This window comes from Marmota flaviventris, chromosome 15 (assembly GCF_047511675.1).
Source record: "Marmota flaviventris isolate mMarFla1 chromosome 15, mMarFla1.hap1, whole genome shotgun sequence".
Classification (NCBI taxonomy): Eukaryota; Metazoa; Chordata; class Mammalia; order Rodentia; family Sciuridae; genus Marmota; species Marmota flaviventris.
In genome coordinates, this window is record NC_092512.1 from 8971401 (window position 1) to 8994422 (window position 23022).

Here is a 23022-nt window from a genome sequence, read left to right on the forward strand (position 1 = left end):
GGGAAACTCTGGCAGCAGGGGGGAATGTGGACTGAGAAGTACTCCACCTTGGATATGAATTCCAATTCCCTCACTTACAGCTGAGTTTCTTTGGTCATGTCTCCTTAACCCCAGGGGCTTCCATTTCACATTTGTAAGAACAGCAATAATAATAGGATTTTTTCATCATTATCATGAAAATTTATGATAAAGTGTATGCAAAGCACTGAGAACAATGTCTAACACACAGAGAAAGAACGATGACAGTATTATATGCTACTAATAAAATAAATAATAGTCTCATTTATATTTATACCAACCTTCTCTTCCTTTAGCTTTAGCTCCTTTTGGATATTAACCAAAGAATAATGTCATTAAATATCATTCCACTTTGAAACAACTGGTCAACCTCCGACTTCACACCAGAAAACTGAGTTATTTTGATCCGCAGACCCAGGGGCTGTGAAGTAGGTTATTGAAGTAGAAAAGATATGTCCTGGGCCCAGGGACTCTGTGGTCTTTATAATCTCTAGTCCCCCAGACCATGCCAGGCTAAGGAAGGGTGGAGCCACTTTGTGGCTTGACCCTTACCTGGCCTGGTAGGTGTGGTCTGGTGGACTTCAGAGGATTCTGCTGAGGTTCTGTAAAAGTGAAGGAATGTTCCAGAACACCACTCTCCAGCACTCCACCAACTCCCCTGAGCCCTGAGCAGAAAGAGGGTCATGTTGCAAGGAGGTGCCTGGCCAGATGCCCACAGATCTGTTGGTCAGCAGCAGATGTGGTGCTTGGGTCAGTTGCTGACCCAAGGTCAGGTCAAGGCTGATCTTGCCCTGTCCCTGGGGTAGTGACTGGAGATTTTTCTCATGAACAAAAATGATGTTCATGAAATTGAATTTCCGACTGGGATGAACCCAGTTGAGACCCTGACAGTGCAGCAGTGAGGAGATATTTAACCTTGACAATGCCCAGGTTCATGAATACAGTTTTCCATTAATAATCAAACAACCATTAGCCTCACTTGACCAAGGTTTGTGGACTATGTGGTGCACAAATCTTAGGAAGCAGAGCTACTTTTAGGGTGTTATGGGCACAATTTCCTATAAGAGTCCCTTTGGCAGATCCAAGTAACAATTTTTTCTAGTGTCCCCAATTTTGTGCATCATTCTGAAGGGACTAAAGGGTTCCCCAGTTTAGCACCCAAAAGGGGAACTTGTGATAGTGGATGTCCAGCTGACTCCAGTTCTTGGGACTTGGGCAATTTGCACAAGGATGTTTGATGACTTGGGCGGCTGGATCAGGCTTGGGGCTTGTCCAGAACAGCTAGAGATAAGTATTTTCTTTGGAGTGATGCTGAATGTCACCAAGGAAGGGACCAATTGTGTAGACCTGAGCAGCACCATCATGGGTCATTTGGGTAGTCAAAGACAAGAAGAGTCAAGATCAGGGTAATTAGAAGTGAGGGAGAAATAGACAAAATCTGATGGCTCAGTTGTGAAGTTCTTGGCCCCAGAGGGGCCAGCTGCTTTGCCATCACTGAGCCAGACCCCCAGTTCCATGATGTGCACACCTAATTGGCGATTTCTGAGAATTCAGGGTAGGATTCCAAGTCAGCAAAGATATCATTAGGATTCCTGCAGCTGAGGTTGCAGAAGCAGGCGTTGATCCACAGGACCTGGCGGGAGAAGCCAGGCCCCTCTGGACACTGGAAAGAGACATTAATGGTCTTAGACTTGTAGGGGATGCAGCACCTGTTGTCCATGCAGACCCCACAGTACTTAGGTCGGTAGGAGTGTGTGCTGACGCAGCCTGCGAGGGTGAAGTTCATGGGCGTCTCTGGTTGGTACACGGCCAGACACTTCTTCCCTGCCTGAAGGAAAGGAAGGGATCTTTCAGCAGGGGATGCTCAGGGGATGCCCAGTCGGATCACAGGAGGGACTGACTGCCCTGCTGGACTGTATTCCACAGCCTGCAATCTCCCTTCTGTCCTGCATTTTAGCCCTGCCAATGTCCTTTCATACAGTTTCACCAGCACAGGAAGCTCTGGTAGCTCTTTCAGTGAACCCAGTTCCCCAGCTAGCCAGGGGCAGTGCTAGAATGCAGACCCCATGGTCAGAGGCTTGCCTTACCTTAACCACCCCCTCCTGCCGTCCACAGCCTCTGGCATACTTACCATGCAACAAATCAAATTGGACTGACATTTGTTTAAAAGGAACTCCATCCTTCCATTAGGCTCTGGGCCACTTGAGATTTGGGGCTCTATTACATCTCTATGGGATAATTCCATGCCTAGACATAGTAGGCACTTAGTAAGTTAATCCCCAGGGTATGTGGAGCTCATGCAATTTGGGGGACCCACTTAGGGCACCGAATCATGCAGACAAAACTGGGAAGGAGTCCCCTGCCTCCAGTGAGGGCCTGGCCTTAGCTTCTGTAGAGCTGCCTTGCCCCACTCTCCTGCTGCAGGCACTTCCCGTCCAGGTGTCCCATTTAGAGACGTCCACTGAGTCCCTGCTCTGCACCAAGCACAGAGGACACAAGTGCAGCCCAACAGGGGAGATACTCAGAGGATGAAGGAGAAGACAAAGAGGGAGGGGAGAAGAAGAGGAGGGTTGCCTCCAGCTGCCCCCCAGGAGATGACCTGGGAGCTGTCCTATGCACAGGAGCAATGTCAGAAGTCAGATGAGGTGGTGGGAAGCCAGGGGGCATCTACAGGGTCTGCGTCTCTTCCGCATCCCCAAGAAACCTCTGTACTCCCGAAATGGAGCTTTCTTTGCTTCTAATGTGACCTCAGGCCTGAGGCGTGAGTGAGGGGTGTTGAAGGAGGCAGGTAAGATCCATGTCCAGTTCTGGGAAGGGGCTCAGAGTCCTGTGGCCCACTAGATCCTTGAAGCTCCATTCCTGTTATCTTAGAAACCAGCTCCATTATGATGAAGGGGGGGCGGAGGCCCAGAGCACAAGGATGAGTCCCAGCCCTGGGAACTAATAGCAGAGAGGTGTTTTCAAGTGTCCCCGGTCCTGTACAGTGCTCCTCCTGTCACCACACACTGTCCTGTGTGCCCATGTGGGTGGGCTTGGGCTAGCAGGAGCACAGGGAGGAGGCGAGCCCATGGGGTCCCTCAAAATCATTATAGGAGCATTGTGGAGTGTCCATGAACTCCTCCCAGTGACCTTGATTCTAATAGGATGGTTGTCACAAAAGCTTCCACTGAGTGAAATTCACGACGCCCTGTCTCGATGTCCGGATCATCCTAAATAACATTACCCCAGGCCTACTGGGTGGGCTTCATTATTCCCATCCTACAAGTGGCCCCATGAGGAAGCCCAGTAGCCAACTCAAGGCCAGCTTCGTCTGTTGTTCAAAACGCCTGCCCCTGCTCTGGACCCACCTTGATGTGCAGACGGATGTCCATGTCACACGGCCGCAGGTTGCAGAGGCGACTCTCCTGCTCGGGCCAGCACCGGGGGTTGATGTTGGAGATCCGCGTGGACACCCCCAGGCCACAGGTGGTGGAGCAGGGGCTCCAGGGGCTTGTGTAGGCTATGCAGTTCCCGTGCCAGGGCTCCACTTCACCTGCAGCCTCTGCAGAGAGACCAGAGTGCCTGTGAGTCTGCAGCCTCCTCCAGCCCCAGCCCTCACCACCTCCACAGGAGGGAGGTGTGGGGTCCCCAAAACTCAGAGAGAGAGAGAGAGAGAACTGGGTTGTCCCTCTCCCAGGAGGGCAAGTTGGTTTCTAATCATCACTGGTACCTGGGAAGGGGGGGCATTTTCTGAGTTCCTTATAATTTTCTGATTGGAGGAGGGTGCATGGAAGGAAAATTATCTTTTAAGACAGGTGGACCCAAGTTCAAATCCTTCTATACCATTTCCAAACTGGGTGATCTTTTCACATTCACTTGGCCTTCCCCTCCAATCTACCACATTGGAACCATATCTGCCCTGGGGGGGGGGGGCTCCTAGGACCATGGGGTGCAGGTTTGGACTGAACCTATGCCTAGTGTCCTGTTAGGTTCTGGGAATGAGAGGCTAGCAAGACATTGTCCCCACCCCTGCAGTGATGAAGTTGATTCTGGGGAAGTTCAAAGGTGAGGACCTACATCTGGGCACCTGATGTTTCACTGAGGTCACGTGGAGAGTGTGGTGGCTAAGACAATAAACTACGTGGGATCTCCGGGCCCTGCTGCCCACAGCTCCCTCGCACCTCTGTGCCCAGCCCCGCCTCTACAAATGGGGTCAACCACAGCTTGTCTCTCCCAGGGCTGGGGTCGAGGAGGGAATGTCACACACACAAGCATGCTCCAGCTGTCCCTGGCCCTTAGTAGCCCCCATCCACGTGGGCATGTGTGGGCCCTTGGCTGTCACCCACATGAATGCCAACTCGGGGACAGGTCTGTGCTCACAGACGCTCCAGCTTCTGCACACGGTGTGCTGTGGTCACCCGAGGAGCGGAGGGTAGTGAACCAGAGAAAGAGGCAGAGACAGGCCAGCAGGACAGAGAGCTGCCCACAGGAAGGTGCGACAGACTCGCAGGAGAGGGTCCCACTGGACACCCAGGCGCAGGAGGCCAGAGAGAACAGAAGAGGTGGAGAGGGGAGGGATGGAAGGACAGACGGAAGGGCCCAGACGAGAGAGAAGGAGGGGAGGAAAAAAGGAAGAGAAAGAAAGAGCGAGGGGAGAGGAGGGAGACCGAGGACACAAGCATGGGGGGGGGCAGCTGGAGGGGGAAGATAAGCAGGAGAGAAGCGGATCAGGCCTCCCTCCCCCCAAGACGCAGGAATGAACCAGTGTGGGGGCGGGGATGTCAACAGAGGGAAAGCTCACAGAGAGGGCAGGGCTGGGCTGAGGGGGGCTGCCGGCATCTTGGGGGGTGGTGAGAAAGGATCTGCCTAGAGGATAAAAGGGCTTTGGTTTCTGGGTCACCTCCGCAGCGCTGCAGGGGCTCTGTTTGTGCTGTCGTAATGGGGTCACTAGACCACAAGTGGCGGACAGCCTCTGCCCCCCTCCACCTCCCAGTGACTCTTCTGTGACCCTGCTGAGGGGGGCTGTGTGGGACAGCTGCTCTGACACCCTGGGTCTGCTCGGGACCAGGCTTTCCCTGCTGCCTCTCCCACCTACAGGGACCCGCTCCTGAGCCGGGCAGCTCTGTCCCCCAGGGCACAGCTGGCAACCCTGGGATGTTCTGGATGATCACAACTTCTGGGTGGGGATTGCTACAGACAACCAGAGACCAGGACACGGGGACAGCCTACGCCCTTGCACAGCCCCCACCATAAGGAAGTAGTTCTGCAGCCCCAAGGGCCACCAGGGCTGAGACACAAACACTCTCACGCACTTAGGGGTTTTACTTTGTACCCACTACACTTGCAACTCCTGACCCCATTTCCAGTTTTCACTGCTCCATGTCCCCTTGCTTAGGCGGCTCTGTCCTCCAGCAGCGTCCCCTCCTGTCTCGCATGGCGCCAAGCCCTCGGGTTTTCTCTGACGTTCTTCTCCTCATCTCTTCTTCTGAGAACCTCTCAAAGCTCAACCTCCGCAGACCTCTGCCCCAGGCCCTCTATGTCTCTCTGTGTCGTGTCCTTGGGCCCTGCCGCCCTGCCACCCTGCCCTCAGCAGCTCAGGGGGTTCCCTGAGAGGGCTCTCTGCCCACCCTCCCCCTCCCAGCCGGCCCCAGCCTCTCTCACATCCCCTCACAGCGGGCAGACCTCTCCCACCAGAGGTGCCCAGTCTCTTCTGTTCTCTCCTCAGCAGTGACAAGTCCCAGGAGTCACCTCTACCCCCTCTCCCTCTCCCCCACAGTGATGCATACCAAGCCCTCGGTCTACTCCAGCCAAGCCCACCTCCCTGCCTTGACTCCCACCGCCCAGCTCAGAGCCTCACTAGCCACCCACCCACAGGACCCTGGCCCTGGCCTAGGCTCCAGGAGACAGCGGTAAAGCACACAGACCCATCCCTGCCTCCCTCTCCTCTTCTCTGGCTTACCTGGCTCAGCCTGCCCACCCATCCTCCATAGCTGGGGACCTCAAGACACCTTGAAGCCTCAAGGAGGCCCACGCCTCTGCCCTGGTACCTGCCACTCAGGCCTCCCTTCCCAGGGCTTTTGCCCTGCCTCCAGTGCCCCCCAGCACTCAGGTAGGATAATAAGGGTTTACCTGGGAAAACACTTTGTTCTTCAGGAAGCTTACAAAGTGCTTCCTCTTTTTATATTGCGAGAATCCCAGCATAAAAATCTTAATTTCCATTTTACAAGTGGGGACCTATGGCCCCAGGGAGGAGTGACTTCCTAATGACACAATCAGTGACTTCTGAATTGGACAGTGGGCGCCCGGAGCCATTCACAGGCAGGGGGGGGTCTGTGACCCGCCACCCCAGGTCTCGCCCCTGCCGGGCCCGCACCTACCCGAGGCGCTGGTGTCCCGCAGCGTGGTCTTGCGTGGCCTCCTGGCGTCGTCCTCGCACACCCACTGCTCGCAGCACTGGTCCTGCAAGTTCACCCGCCGCGGGCGGCGGCACCAGAGGCGCGGGGGCCGAGTGCTGAGGCAGAGGGGCGTGCAGCCCACCGCGCCGTCGATGCAAGTGCAGTTGTACTTGCAGTTGGGCTGGAAGGACTCCCCGTTGAGGTAGCGCACCCCGTCCAGCACGCAGCCCACGCCGACCACCTCTGCAAACACAGCCAGCGGCCAGGTCAGGCCCAGGAGGCACAGGGCTCTGGGCCAGGGCTGCCTGTGTGGCCCGGGCTCTGCTGGACCCTCCGAACTCAGGCTCACGGTGCCAGAGCACGGGGAGCTGTCCAGGGTGGGCACACCCGGAGAGCAGGGGCGGGAGAGGACTGAGGACCTGGGGTGTGAGGGGGTCATTAGCTGCGGCTAGCACCCCTAAGGGACCAGCGCTGCGGTGAGAGGGTACAGACCCAGAGGGACAGGGCGGCTTGCTCCCTGTGGCATCGACACACAGCCTGGTCCTGGTCCAAAGGGCCGTGTGCTGAGAGGGCAGACATGCAGGCAAGCAGACCACCGAAACCCAGTTCCCTCTTCAGGGCTGACGTATGGAGGGGCTTAGGTACCGTATCCCTCCGCCCGGGGAAGAGTGCGGCGGGAGGGATGATGGGGAACAGCTTTGAATCGAAACCGGGTGGGCCGGGAGGCCTCAATGAGCCGAGGATGGTTTTGCCAAGACCAAAGGAGGGCAGGTGTGAGTCAGCCCAGGTGCTGGGGGAGGAGCTTCAGGAAGGAAGGGCTCACACCACAGGTGGGAGGAAGCAGGGGTGCAGGAGGGACAGGGAAGAAAGAGGATGGGGAGAAGGAGATCAGGCCAGAGACGGCTTCCTTGGAGGCCCAGGGGAGAATGCAGAGTAGTTACGGCCTAGAACCGTGCTGTACACACAGTCGGTGTTTGATAAGTAACTTTCACGAATGGCGTGAATTATGCTTCACAAGAACCTGTGTGGTACCGAGCAGAGAACAGAGAAAAGAGGGGTGAAGGGCAGCATGGGAGGCCCGCCCAGCCCTGGCAAGAGGCAGGAGTGAGTGGTGACTGGAACCAGGGAGGGCCATGGCCATGAGAAGGGCTCTGCGTGTTGGTGGAGGGGTGTGAGGAGCAGGCTCCCTGGAAGGCGAGGTGCTCTCTGTCCTCCTTGGAGGAGCAGGGTTTGAGGTAGGCCGATTTGAGCCTTGATGTGAGTGTCGGGGTTGGCATCTGAGTAGCCGTGGAGTTGGCCATGAACCTGGACTTCTGGGAGGGTTTTGTGGGCTGCGGGGCCAGAAGTCATGCTTGATGCCATTTGCTGCCTGAGAACAGAGTCCCCAGGCAGTAAGGAGCCCATCAGAGGAGGAATGTGCAGCCTGCCTGTGGTTCTGTCCTGTCCCTGGTTCTGCTAGGGAGGGGTGTCCATAGTCATCATCCTCTATCCAGTGTGGGGCCTGGGTCTCCTCTGCGGCAGGCGTGGGAGTTATTTCTCCTAGAGGGAAGCACATCATCACTGTCACTGTTACCTACAGCAAGACCACCTCAACGAGGCGCAGTCCCCTCCCCAAGGGGACCAGAATGAGAAGTGGGTTCGGTGCGCACGAGTCTTGCTGGCTGCTGTTTTCCAGGGAGTGGTCACACAGGGGGGAGGAGCACTGAGGCAGGACTCCAATATGTCCTGGCCATCTGGTCTGGTGCCAGGTACCCCCAGGGTGTGACCTCATTCAGGTCTCCCAATGACTTCATCAGAGAGTTTTATTTTCTTCATTTGCAGACAGGAAAGGTCCAGGAGGCCAAGTGCTTCATTTGCTCAAGGTCAGGAAGCTGTGAATGAGAGAGCTGGGACTGCAGCCCCGTGGCTCTGACCCCACAGCCCTTTCCTTCCACCAGGCGAGGAGAGGGAATGGGAAAGGAAGAAGAGCATGCCGACAAGAGGGGACAGGAGTGCGTTGTTCAGCTTTGCACTGAGTCACCCTGACCGAGCCACCCCCTCCAGGAAGAAGATTGCAAGTGTCTGTGTGGGAGAGTGTGTGGAGGGAAACTGTGTGTATGTGTGTGTGACTCTGACTCTGTGTGTGTAGGTGTGTGTGTTATGGGAGGGTGAGTGTGTTTCAATGTGTATAGAGTAAGTGTGAGTGTGGGGGTATGAATGTGACTGGGACTGTGTGAATGTGTAGGTATGTGTTATGAGGGTGTGAGTGTGTGTCAGGGTTGTATGGGTGTGTGTGTGAAAGTGAGTGTGCATTTGACTATGTGTGTATCAGGGGTGTGAGTGTGTGTGAGGGCAGTGTGAGTGTGTGTGATTATGTGTGGGGGTGGTGTGGGCATGGGTGTGTGTGTGTAGGTGTATGTTAGTGCATGTGTGTGAGACTCTGTGAACAGGAGTGTGAATGTGTGTGAGTGTGTGTATGGTGTGTGAGGGGGGTGTAAGAGTGTGTGTGAGTCTGTGAGTGTAGGTGAGAGTGAGTGTGGGGATGGCGAGTGCAGGTGAGACTGAGGCTCCGCCCCCGTGGGGGACTCTGGAGGAAGGCAGCGGGGCAGGCCTGGCCTTGCACAGAGATTCTGCACCCGTGGCTCCCTGGGACCAGCACAGGCACCTAGGGAACTGCGGGTGCCCAGCCCATGACATGGAATCTGAGGGGGACCTCCATGTTTGGCTTATGTTATCCTCGGTGTTTTTGAATCCAGTTTGTAGCCAAGGTTGACAACCACTATGTCTGGAAGGTTCCCTGGTCTCCTTGGACCTGTGGGTGGGGAAGTGGGGGGAGTTGCTGCCAGCTGTGATGAGCCGACCCCGGTGGAGATGGGGTGTGCAGTGGCTGTGGGTGACCCGTCCCCAGATGTGGGGACTCAACCCAACCACCCAGAGAGGTGGTGCTCTTGGTCATTTCCAGGAAACGGAGAATTGAAAGGCTAGGTAACTTGCCTAAGCCCTTGTTAGTACTTATTTACTAGTACTAGCTAGTACCAGGTAACAGGTGGGATCCCACCTAGGTTGGCCAGCTCCAAAGACCATGTCTGCCTTTACTGTTCCCTCGCCTCAGACTGGGGCCGGGGCCAGGACTGGAACCAGAGCTGTCCCTCCTCTGATTATGACCCCAGACAGGACAGAGATGACTTCTGAAAAGGCCAGTCAAACAAAGCAAAACCAAGAGCGCTGGTCCTGTGGGTGGATGCATATTCCCTTTTTCCTCCTGGCTCCCGAGGTTGGTTTCCTCAAGCCCCCAGTGAGTGCCCACAGCCAGCAGCGGGGGGCCAGGGCGGAAACCCCAGCCGGTGCCTGTGAACATCATGATGCTTCCACCAACCACCCTGCCCTCAGGCTGACCCAGCCGCATTAGATGCAGTGTTTGTGCAACCGAAATAGCCAAGCGGGCTAACTCAGAGGTCACGCTCTGCCCGCGGGGGCATTTAGCTTGGCCCACCGAGTGTTTTTAAAAAACATTCTGAATGTCTTGCCAACTTATACACACTACACAAATCGAGACTTCTGGGTTTTCTTGAAAACTGAGCAGACTGGACAAGACCAAGCTCACATTTCCCCCGGCCACCAGGGCTGAGGTCCCCCGGGGGTGACCTCAGACAGCCAAAGCTGGCAGCTGGCAGTTTGCCATGGCCCTGCCCATCCTCTCTGAGTGCCAGCTTCGCACTGGCTCATTTTTATGACCTGCCTCATCCTGACATAATTACATGAAGACCTCCAAAGGCAGATGCGTCTCATCCTAGGACCCTCTGCTGGCTGAGCTGACCCTGGTGGGAGGGTCTGTTGGACCAGACTTTTCCTTCTCTCTGGCTCAGAGGTGTCGTCCTCTCTATGCTTTCAGCCTGGCTTCTCTTCTTTCTTGCATTGGGTTTCAGAAGGTCCTACACTGCAGCAGTGTTTCTAGGACAAGAGTCAGTAGAACATTAGTGAGTTGGTGTGTGTGTCTGTGTGAGTGTGTATGGGTTTGCATGTGATGTGTTATATACATATGTATTATATACATAATGTGTGTGTGTGAGTGTGCATATGTGTGGTGAAAGTGGAGAATAAAGTACCTGAGCAAAATATCTCAGTATTCAAATAAGTTTATAATGAAAAAGGCCTCTTGTCACAGCTCCTTTGGGACTTGACAATGAACATGAACATTCCAAGCCCCTGAAGTTCCGTGGCACCTGTTTAACTTTATTCCAGTGTCTGCAAACCTACACGTCCAGATAAGCCTTGATAATGGTGAGACCCAATCAAATCTTCTCAGGACCACAGTTTCTGTTTGTTTGTTTTCCAAAATAAATGGCAAGGAAATACATAAAAGGCTCATGGTGGCAGGGAGCCCAGAGGCGGGAGCAGGTGCAGGCAGGACCTGAGATGTACAGGCAGGAGGAGGGGTGGGGCAGGGGGCTTCCAGGCCCTGGTGGAGGAGGCAAGCAGGAGAGGCAGCCTCTGGATCCAGGAGAGAAGGCTTACAAAGCTTTGATGCCTGGTAATTGACAAGATTGTAGTACAGCTCCAGGGATTAGTACAATGGCCATGAACTGAATTGCCCTTTGAGTGACCTTGAAGAACAATGGAGAGGAATTATGAGACAGTCTCATATAACTCTAGGCGGCTCTAGCACAAGGAGGCTGGGCCAGTTTCCCCTCCTAGTTTGTGTGTTAGCCGTCAGTCTTGAACTTCAGCATCCCTGAGAAACACCTGGTACAGATTCCCATCTCTGCTTCCAAAGGATGTGATTCAGTAAGTCTGGACTGGGATCAGGAATAAATATCTGAATCAATATGTTGGATGCTTCTGTACGGGTCAGGTCGCAAGTTCTCTTTGAACACATTGTTTTGTGGAACTGTTAATGAGTCTCAGTAAAAGAAGAAAGACTGGAAGGATAGAGGAAGCAGAGGGGGCTACTTGCAAAGTCAAGACATGTCTTGTAATGAAAGTTGAAAACAAACTAATGATCAAACGAGAAAAGTGCCATAAATTAACCACGAGGGTTGGACAGGATTGCGTGACTAGAAATTATGTGCATAGCCCTCACCATCAACCCACCTCAGGAAGTGTAATGTGCTATCTGGGGATAAGAGACTGTACTGTGTGTGAATATGTGATGGGCTGTATGTGGAGTTGTAATTATGGGGAAGTCTTGATTCAGCACTAAGGGAAGAAGGGAGTTCTTGGATTTATGAGAGTCCATAGAACTCTTCAGAAGTTAGGCTGCTGTGGCATGATGGTTAAGTACCTTTCTTCATCCTGCTAGGACATGTACCATGGACAATGCTTACATGAGTCAAATTAAGGAAATGCAAGTCCAGAAGTAGGTCAGAAAGCCCTAGAGAGGCAGTCTCTGAAAACAAAATAGAGCAGGGTACCCACAGTGGAGCAAACACTTGAAGAGCAAACAAATACACGAGGATGATGTAAAGACCAAGAGCAAAGAAAAAAGCAAAGGCAATTAGAAACTCCAGGAAACACTCCAGGCATTGTAAAACAGAAATTCAATCAAGTACTGTAGTGAGCGTTATTCCCATACTCATAATATTAAAAATACTAATTATTGTATACCCCCAAATTACGGCAATGACATTGAAAGAAAAGGGATGTATTAGATGACACTGAGGAGCTAAGTCATCAGTTATCATATAGGATTATAAACAAATCATCCAAAATTGACATATCAGTCCAGTTAAAATACAGCAGAAGGCATGAGTCACTCAGTGGAAAATATAAGAAAGTTAAAAGTGACTGTAAGTAACCCAGAGAATGTGGTTGGTAGGAAGGGGTGGTTGCAGGCTGCTGGTTTTTATTATTTCAAGCCTACTGGATTTAACCACATTATTTTAATTTATAACATTACTAAACGATGAGGTGCTCTGAAGTGACCTGACATCCCTTGGGATGGTGCCACCCACTAAGAGAACAGGTCTTCCCTGGGGAAACTCCTTACCAGAGAAGGATGTTTCCAGACTGAGAAGGGAGCAAGGAGTCAAGGTGTAGAGATGAAAGGCACATGGGCATCGCCCTCTCCCCAGGAGGGACCTGCCCTGTGGCTTCTCACCAGGGGCTGGGCTGGGCTGGGCTGGGCTGGGGGTGCCTCCTGCCAAGCTGAGGCCTGGCCAGATGAATGGCTGCCTGCAAGTGTGCCAAGGGCGAGGGGCCCCGGGCCAGAGCTGGGGTCCTGGGGCCAGGTGGAAGGTACGGAGGCTCTCACTTACGTGCACACACTCCTATTGCGTACCTCGGGCGGTCCCCACTGTAGTCGCAGTAGAGACCCCGGTGGGGGTCACAGACAGCAGCCTCTGTGCAGTTGTCCCCAAGCTGTTGGGCACATATCTTACAGCACTCACAGCCGTCTGTGATCAGACTGACCCCCAGTGGGCAGTGGGGTGGGGATGGCGGGCACTCACACGGCCACTTGCAGAATTGAGGGCTCGCCGTTGTGTCTTCCAGCGGCCCTGGGGTGAAGGTCATGACTGTGGGGGCCGGAACGAGGGCCTGTGGGGGAAAGGCAGCAGTGAGGGGGGCTGCTGAGGAGCAGGTAGAAGCCCTAAGGCCCTGCCACCACCTTCCCATCTTCACAGTGTCGGAATTTAATAGACTTTCCACCTTGCATTTGATAGTTAAGCGTCTCTTTCCTTTTCAATAAAATAAGGCCCAGGAGCCCAAATCTCTGAAAAGCGATGGGCCCAGGTTGGGCGTCAGCTCACGCTTGCCTTCTCTTTGACTGTCTTTCCTGTTTTCCTTTCATCCTCACACTCCCAGGGGCAGGGGAGGTGGTCTCAGGTCACAGAGGAGGGGGCCCAGTCGTTGGGCAGCTGAGGGCCTGCTGACAAGAGAGTCACTCTGCAGTGACATCATTCAAGATGCCCCGTCTTTCCTCTGCTGATTTCCTGGGTCCCAGCTGAGCGGATGACAGCTCTTTAAGCCCAGGCTGGGCCAGGGGGCCTGATATTGCCACTGGCTATCAAGAAAGGGGGCATGCTGCAGCCACAGGAACGTGACCTCAGCTCCCTGCGTCTGGATCTCGTTACCCCCCGGGGAGGTGGGCCGGGCTCAGCTGTTAGAGCAGATCCCTAGAGAAGAGTCTTCATTCTGCAGTCAGAGTGATGGGCCTCACTCCACCCCTCCCACCTGCAGCCCACCACCCGCTGTTCCCACCACCTAGTCAGCAAGTTCATCTTCACTCTGGCAAATGTACAGTGGCAAAAGGGACAGCTGAAAGGAGAAACTGCAGCCTTGACGGCTGGGCTGGTGGACAGCCCTGGTGTCTGGAGCTTTGAGCTTTCTGTGCCTCTGGGATTCTGACCTCCCTAGCTGCCGCCTGAATCCCATCCAGGCCCTTCTCTCTAGGTCCCAGAGGAGACCAAGGCCTTGGGAGGAAGAGGATGCCCTGAGGACACAGAGCAAGGGCAGGAGCTGGCTCTGCCACTTCTAGGCCACAGAGCATCCTCCAGGGCTCAACCGGACACTTGAACTCTGGGGTGAGCAGAGGTGAGGCCAGGGCTTCTGTGGGGCAGCAGGGTGGGCTCGGCTGGGCTCCAGGGTCTCCCTCTGTCAGAAGGGCCCTACTCTTTGTGGCTTGTAAATCTGCATTTCATGGTTACAGTACAGGCCGTGATGTGGGTTATTCACACAAATTTGTCTTCTCTTCTCGAGAAGGGAACAGACCCAAAGTGGCCATGGACACAGTCTGGGTCAAGGCCTAGACCCAAATGCCTCTCGTAACTCTACTTACCCACTCTTGACCTTGGCCTCCTCTGGGCTCTTTCATTCACCTAACAACCATTTCCTGAGCTAGTTATAGCTTCTCTTAAATTTTAGGCATTGGAAGATGGATTTAAGCTTTCCCTGTACTTAAGCTGATGGAGAAGCAGGCGTTAGTAGGGGTGATTTATTCAGGTGGCGTTGAGTACTGTGAAAGTGACGGTCATTTGGCTTTGCTGGCTGGCTTTCTGACTCCATGGAGGGAGGCACTTCCCTGCAGGGCTGTGGCACTAGACGCCTGGCAGCTCCATGGACTCCCCTGGCCATCTCTGAGGGTCCCTGTGCTGTCAGTACTCTTTGGCAGAAGCGATGACTCCTTCCTGCCCTAAGAGCCAGGTTGGTTGGAGCTGGTCTCGGCCCTGGGTTGGTGGACTTGCTGAGGGCAGGGTCTGGGCCCTGCTTCTGCCGTGTGCCTGAAACATAAGGTGGCACACAGAAGTGCTCCCCAGGGGCCTGCTGAGGAAGGGATGGCTACGGGATTGCTGACCTCAAACAGCTAGAGTGTCACTTGATATTCAATACGTCATGTCCTGCACCTCTCCTCTCAGCACTGAGAGTCTATAAATGAACATGGGACCTGACACAGTCACACATGAACTTTCAGAGTAATCTGGGCACAATAATATCTGCCCCGGGAGCTGTTGGGAGGGCGGAGGGCATAAGGCATGGGGACGTGCTGGGCCTGGCCTATGATATACTGAAGGCACAGCCCCTGCCCTGATGCAGTTGTGCATCCCTCCTTCCTGGTGCCCAGCACAGGGATAGGATACAGACTGGGCTGGAGCAGGAGGTGAGCTGGTGGGTACCCACTCCATGGGTCTCCACATCAAGTTGCAAATTCCCCAGAAAAAGCTCCCTTCCCAGGTAAGTGCATGAAGACCCCCCCCCACCCCCCAGGCACGCAGCAGGTTACAGAGCTACAGGAAACCTTCCCTGGGGCTAGGCAGGTGGCTTAAGGGATCCTGTTGGAGGGCTGGGCTCCCGGGTCCTCTGACCCAGCCTTTGCTGTTGGCACCACCTAGTGGTCGCAGGCTCCCAGACAGTCCAGGCGGAAGGAAGGCCCTCCACAGCTGTGCAGTGCTGGGGACCCTCCTGGTCCCACTGCCTTGCCAGCGTGGAGATCCTGGGCATTTGGCTGCAGGTCACAAGTAGTCCAGACTCCTGAGAACCAATCAACCCCACCCCATGTGCACAGAGGAAAACAGGGCTGCATGCGGATCCTGCCATGCAGGGCTGACAGCTTGGCGGGGGTTATGTTCATGGGGTGTGTACATGGGGTGTGTACACAGGGTGTTTTATGGGAGTGCACATTAGGGTGTGTGACATGGGTGTGTATATTAGGGTGTATACATGTGGTATGTACATGGGGTGTATAGATTGACGTTTGTACATAGAGTGTATACATGAGTGTGTACATTGGGGAGGGTACATAGGGCATGTGCATGGGGCATGTATACTGGGGTGTGTACAGATAGTGTGTACATGAGGGTGTGCATAGAGGTCCCCAGGATCTTCTAAACGGTTCTTTCATTGTGCAGGCTGGATCTGTTACTCAAACTCTAGGACACTCCTCTGGGCCCTTGTTCCCTCTTACCAGGCTCTCATTTTCCCTGGGGATTGGACCCCACCCCTGCTCTCCCAGCCACAGGCATGAATATGCCCAAACCCTGACCATTTCCCCAAGAGTCCTGACTGCCACAGTGTCTGTGGAGCAGGTGGGAGACTGATCTTTGCAAACACACTGCCACTTGGGCCCTAGTGGAAAATCATGGCAGAGAGAATGTTGTCAGGGGAAAGTCAGAGGAAGAAGAGAGCAGCCTCAGTCCTTCCAAGTTGAAACTGTTCACATGAAACCTCTTTTATGATGAGCTTCTGGAACCGGACCCTCCTCAGACACCACTGGGCTTATGGGGAAGACAAGATGGATTGATGACTCTAAGATGCTTCCCGAGCATGCCCAGGGCTGGCTTGGTCACGGCGTGTCCTGCCTAGTTCTGCCCCTGCAGGCTCCGGCCACACCCCTACCCTGCCCACCCCACCCAGGCTCCTCCTCATCCTGCCTCTTGATTCTCAGCGTCCCCTCCACTACCCAGGTCGGCTGATCCCAAACAGAACCAAAGTGCAGCAGTGGTTCCCAGACTTTCCTGTACCTTAGAACCACCCTGGAGTTTCATTACACACCAATGCCCAGTCGCTTTCCCAGAGATCCTGACTAGGTGGCCTGGGGAGAAGCCTGGACGTTGGGATCTTTTCAGCTGGTTCTGAAGGCAACAAAGTTTGAGAACCACTGACCTATGGAACCTGCTAAATGGATCCCACCTTGCACACCAGGCTTCAGGTGGACCTCTGCCGTCCTCCGGCTCAGAGCCTGCACACTAACAAGCAACCCTTGGATTCTCACAGGAGAGGGAGGAGTCACTGCCTCAGTTGGCAGAGGGGAGGGAGGAGGTAAGGCTGCAGCTCACCTCCTTTTAAACATTTGACTTTTGGACAACCAACACTTTTGTGCCTTACCCCCGACAGCCTAAGGCTGACCCCAGCACAGTCCTGCAGAGCTGTGGTGCCCAAATTGCTCTGCGGTTCCTTGGGCCTTGTGCTGCTTAGTAAGCAGGCCCTGCGCAGATAATTGAAGATCATGTGTTTTCCCTTGATGTTTTGTAAAATGCATAAAAAATGGAAGGAAAGAAAAAGGAGTAGCTCCCAAGGTAAGTCCCTTAAGTGCCACATATTTAACCCCTCTGGACTAAAGGTAATCCCCAAGTGGGTTAAAAGCCGTGAATTGATTCCTGCAGTCATACTCACGGGGCACACTTAAGCTGATTTCCACTGAGAAGGAACAGAAATAGAGCCCCAGTAAGAAATCCTGCCTTTGTCTTTTGAGATGATATTTAAAGGCGAGAGGTAACCATGGGTTTTATAGTGTATTTCAGCTCTCTGAAAATGGACCTGGAAACAAGTATACAATGTGACCTTCATGCATGAGGGCTAGTGCCTCATTATGTACTTGCCTGGTGGTGGGCATGGGGGCCACCTGGGACCTGCCATGTCCCATTAATGAGGAAGAAATGTCCCTCTCTCTTCTGAGGTGTGCGTGGTTCAGTGGTGACCAGGACACAGGAGGAGTGGAAGGGCAGCACTTGCCGTGAGAGGACCCCATGTGACAGCCCCCGACTCCATCCCTGTCAGCTCTGGGTCCTGGGCTGTGCTCACTCTCTCTGAGCTTGTTCCCCCAGCTGTAAAATGGCAGCAGTGGTGACAGCTCCTCCAGCGGCCCTCCTGAGCAGGTGCTAGTGTGGTCCCCATTTCGTACGTGAGGAACCGGAGGCCCTGAGAGCTTAGTGACTGTCCCAGGGCCAGCAGCCAGGAAGTGGCATATGCTTCCTGTGTCCCTCCAGAGCCCTCGCTTGTGACGCTGCTCTACTCCTTCTCCATTCCTTCCTCCAGCTCCTTCACCCACCCACCCGGTGCTCGGTGAAGACAGGCCCTCACCTGCAGGGAGGGTTCCAACAGAGTGGAGTGGAGCCCAGGCTGCCACAGGCCCCAGAAGAGGAGAGAAGAGCCGCTGCAGGACTCTCCATGGAGAGGCTGCCCTTTCCCGCCTGTGTGGGGCCCAGCACAGGCTTCCGTGCCTGGGAACAGTAGGATGGATGGAGATCTCACCGCGGGCCTTAGAGAGGCCGCACCCAGATGCTCCACGAGGGGGCAGGGTTGAGGCAGGAATGGCCTGAAGGGCTCACAGCCTGGGCTTTCAGGAACAGGGTGCCCTGCCTCGCAGCAGTTTAGAGGCCTTGGGGAAGAGGGAGGTGCAGATGGCCTGGCCGCAGGGCTGCGGGGCCTCAGCCCAGCCCACTGCCTGCCCTCTGCTTGCTTCTCTCATTTCCAGTTCAGGACTGAGCTGGCCACAAGGGAAGGCCACCTCTTTCCCAGCGCCTCTCAGCAGTGGGTCTGCACCTCTGCTGGGGCTGTCCTCCTGGGCTGAGGGCTTTGGGACTGACCCATCACCCAGCACTGCCAGAGCCTGCAGATCAGCTGGCAGGTCCTGGGAGCTGAAGGCTCCTGGCTGGTGGGATAAAGAAGGTTTGCTGAGATTTTTTTTCTAACGCAGCCTGGTGAGCTTGCAGTGGGGGAAGCCGACTTTGCTCGCAGGGAGTGGTTTCTTTCCAAATCATGAGCATTCTTTCACATGTTCGTTCACTCACTTGTCCTACACAGGTGCAGCATCTGCTGCCTTCCAGGCGCAGGGCTCAGAGCTGAGGGCAGACCCACAGAGAGGGCCCTTTCCTCTGAGGGCAGGGAGAGAGCAGAAGGAAGCCAGAACAGGCTAGGGTGAGGGTGGGCACACAGCCCCTGCCACGGGCCCCAGGGCAGCCTGGGATGGTTTCACATGTTCAGAGTTTCAAGAAATCACAACAGAAGCACTGATATCTATTGAATATTCTATACTATGTACGACGATATATAGATGCTATATTTAATTATATATAGTTGTACTTGTAAGATGTATGTTTTGTATAATATAGAATATGCAATATTCTAATCTATAAGAAACAATTGTATATTACACATAGTATATAATATTAATTAAATAAATCATGTATACAATCACATATACATATGCACATACAAATTTGAAATGTGTTACTTCTTTGCCAGATACATGCTCTAATATTCACAAGGTTGGGAGAATGGTATAATGAACCCCCATTCCTACCACCAGCTTTGATAACTACAACACCTGTTACTCTTGTTTCTTTTCTTGCTACCATGCATACACGTGCTTCTTTATTCTTGGAAATCTGCAAATCCTAGACATCTGTGATTTTACCTGAGGTTCTTCAGAATAGATCTTTAAAGTATGAGGAATTTTTTAAAAATTGTAACCCCCATACAATCTCACACCAATACAATGAGTTACAATTTCTTAATTGTCTCACGTTAATATCTGTTAACTTGAGCTGGAGCATCTACCTCCCCTCTTCTGGAGGGGACCCCGGGCTTGGGCTGACACAACAGGACGGACCTGGGAGTGGGTCCCACCAGTTTTGCTCGGAAATCTGGTGGTGTTGGAAGCGTGGATGGCGTGGGACTGTGTCCCCTCTGCCTCCTGTCACCCCACAGGGCTATGGTGGGATTTAACAAGATGGTGGCACAGCCCGTGGAGCCATGGCACACAGTAGGGCCGTCCAAGGTGGACTCCTGGGATCGTAAATGAGCTGAAGTTTGCCAGCAGCAGGACGTGGCCGCTGTGGACAGAAAGAGCTGCACAGGGCGTCCACTAGCAAAAAAAGGGGGAGGAAGAAACTGGGATGGTGGGCAGCTCCAACCCCAAACCATGTGGCACCACCAGGCTCTGCTGAGAACTGAAAGGACCTCGAGGACAGCACCCTTTGATCCCATGCACTTGGGCATCTTGGTTTTGTTTGTGGCTTCCTACGTGCTCCTCACTGGACCTGCGTCCTTTCCCTCAGTCACAGGGCTCTGTGCGATGGGCTTCTGTGTCCATCTCAGAGAGGATAACTGCGGCCCAGGTGACAGGAGGAGCGGAAGCTGGGCAGAGGAGCTGTTTCTTGTCCCCGCTGTGTGCTGCCACCCCTGCTGATGAGCTCTGCACCACCCCTCCTGGAGCACGGGCCAAGCAGGTCTTCCTGTCCCCTTTTCTTGTCTGAGGCTCAGAGGGGAAAGCAGAACCTGCTTAGAGCTGGGGCTCCTGACCCCTAGTTCCGCCCTCAGGGACTGAGCCCGAAGCCAGCGCTTGCCACTGTCCTCTGAGCATCTGGTCCAGGCTCTCCCAGCTCCCCCCCCGCCCCCAGCAGAGTCCCCCTGTCAGGAAGGGCAGTGGTCCCTGCCCTGTAAACATGCTGCCCGCCTCCCACCAGGCGCGGTCCCCTGAATCCACTCACTCCACAAGGACGCTCCCAGCCCCACGATGCGCCAGCACAGACAGGGACGGCTGAGTGGGGGACATGTCGGGCCACCAGGAAAGAATGCAGGAGCAGGACTGGTGGAGGGACAGCACCAGCAAAGGCCCAAGGCTGCAGGAGCAAGGGCTGGTGTGCAGGAGGAAGGGGCAGGAGGCAGGTGGACCACGGTGGGCACAGCCAGCAGAGTGCCCGCTGGGAGGTGCTTTCGATGGCAGGAAGAGCGTGGGGGCGTGTGCAGGGCCCCCATGAGCCGGGGAGAAGACCAGAGTGACGTGCCAGGGGAGAGGCTGGGGAACCGGCTTGGGCAGGCAGAGCCGGGGCAGGGCCTGACGTGGGACCCAGGGGCCGAAGCTGCTCTCACGCTTCTTGGCTTTCTGAGGATGCAGGGCCAGAGACCAGGAGCCGCCTTGGCGGACTGACAGGGGAGACGTGGGCAGAGGGGAGAATGGGTTTGGAGAGCTTCTGGGGAGGAAGCACATCTGGAGGGCCCTCCCAGAGCACGGCACACACCCTTCTGGGCACAAAGGCCAGTGACGCTGTCTCCAGAGGCAGCAGCCTTCAGTTCCCCTGCAGAGGCTGCCCCCTGGGAGCCCTGCTGCTGTGGAATGAGGGGTCCATCCAGAACGGGCCAGTGGGCTCTGGGACTATGGCGGCAATGAGCTGCTTCTTGGCGGCCTTCTAGCCACGCAGGGGAGTCTGCCTTCTGTCCCAGGGCCGGGCTCAATCCCTGCTCTCTCCAAAATCTGTCCACTTGGGCCCCCAAGCTCCTCCCTAGCCCTGGGCAGGCTCATGGCCGGCTCCCTCCTCTCACTCCCAGACTCAAGGCAGGGGTCTTAGAGGGACCCCCTTCCTCTCCTTGGTGCCGGGCTCTGCCCTCCTCTCCCCCCCCCCCCACCGGGCCCCTTCAAGAGGGAGCCTGGACTTGCCTGCAGATCCCAGACCTGGGCGGGCCGATCTTATCACCTCCCCTGGAATGTCCCTTGTTCATGTTTTGAGAGGCCCAGCTTCTTTCCGATCCTGGCTCCCTCCTCCCTCCACCTCCCTCTCTGTCTGTGGAGTGCAGAAGTGGACGATTCGCGTCAGGATGTCAGTGGTCGAGGAGAGATGATCTGAGATCCAGTGTGAGGGGACCAGACATGCAGGCTCCTGGGCTCTTCTTAAGAACTCAAGTGCTTTTACCATCCCTCAGTACTGAGTCCTCAGCTCCCCCCGCCCTGCAAGCGTAAAGACCCGCCTCCAATAGCCAACCTCCATGCAGGACAACGCAGACGCCCCATGGCCACGCCCCTAGAGACTGGAAACGGCTGGGGCCACCACAGGGACTGTCCATGGACAAGCAAGTGCACGACCTGTGAAAAGCACAGTCAGTGTGGAGGGCCCATTACTCTGACTCCAGCTTGAGAGGCAGACCTGACCAGAGGTGTTCTTACTATCCCGCCATCACTGTCACCACCACCATCACCACCATCCTCAGCATCACCACCACCATCACCATCATCACCACCATCATCAATACCATCACCACCATCACCACCACCACCATAATCACCATCATCATCATCCCCACCACCACATCACCATCACCATCACCATCACCACCATCACCACCACCATCCTCAACATCACCACCATCCTCAGCATCACCACCACCATCACCATCACCACCATCACCACCACCATCATAATCACCATCATCATGATCCCCACTACCACATCACCATCACCATCACCACCATCACCATCACCATCACCACCATCCTCACCATCATCACTACCATCATAATCACCATCATTACCATCATTATCACCATTACCACCATCCTCAGCATCACCACCACCATCACCACCATCACCACCATCACCACCATCACCACCACCATCATAATCACCACCATAATCACCATCATCATCATCCCCACCACCACATCACCATCACCATCACCATCACCATCACCACCATCACCACCACCATCCTCAACATCACCACCATCCTCAGCATCACCACCACCATCACCATCATCACTATCATCACCACCATCACCACCACCATCATAATCACCATCATCATGATCCCCACCACCACATCACCATCACCATCACCACCTTCACCATCACCATCACCACCATCCTCACCATCATCACTACCATCATAATCACCATCATTACCATCATTATCACCATCACCACCATCATTATCACCATCACCACCATCACCACCCTAACCACCACCATCACCATCACCATCACCATCACCATCACCACCATCCTCACCATCATCACCACACCACCACCACCACCATTATCATCATCAACACTATCATCATCAACACTATCACCATCACCACCATCACCATCACCACCACCATCACCACCATCACCATCCTCACCACCACCATCATTATCACCATCATCACCATCATTATCACCATCATCATCATCACCACCAACAACAACCTCACCATCATCATCACACCATCACCACCATTATTATCATCATCACCATCATTATCACCATCATCATCACTCTCACCATCATAACCATCAGTATCATCATTGCCATCATCATCACCATCATTATCACCACCATCACCACCCCCACTGTTCTCACCATTACCACCCTTACCAGCAACATCACCACCATCACTATTAATAAGACCACCATTATCACCACCCCATCACTACTACCACCATCAGTACCACCACCACCATCACCACCATTTTGTCCATCACCACCATCATTATCACCAATACCATCACCACCACCACCATCCCCATCCTTACTGCCATTATCTCCAACATCACAACCACCATCATCATCACCACCATCACCATCACTATTGCCGCCATCGTCACCACCCATATTCCATTTTCCCACCCAATATCTGGGAGTGTTTACTGCCCAGTCCCAGCACTGATTCCAGGCTAGC

At 54.3% G+C, this 23022-nt stretch overlaps 1 protein-coding gene across 1 annotated transcript; it reads right to left on the reverse strand.

Annotated features, from left to right (window-relative positions):
• Positions 1–1546: 1546 nt before the first annotated feature.
• On the reverse strand, positions 1547–22494 carry Ccn4 (cellular communication network factor 4). Its single transcript, XM_071602421.1, has 7 exons — positions 22376–22494; positions 22015–22236; positions 21674–21866; positions 12626–12905; positions 6375–6635; positions 3366–3559; positions 1547–1846 (listed from the first exon to the last, which is right to left on the reverse strand). Exons 1-7 carry the CDS (start codon positions 22492–22494, stop codon positions 1547–1549), a joined length of 1569 nt encoding a protein of 522 aa, XP_071458522.1.
• Between the last annotated feature and the right edge of the window lie 528 nt (positions 22495–23022).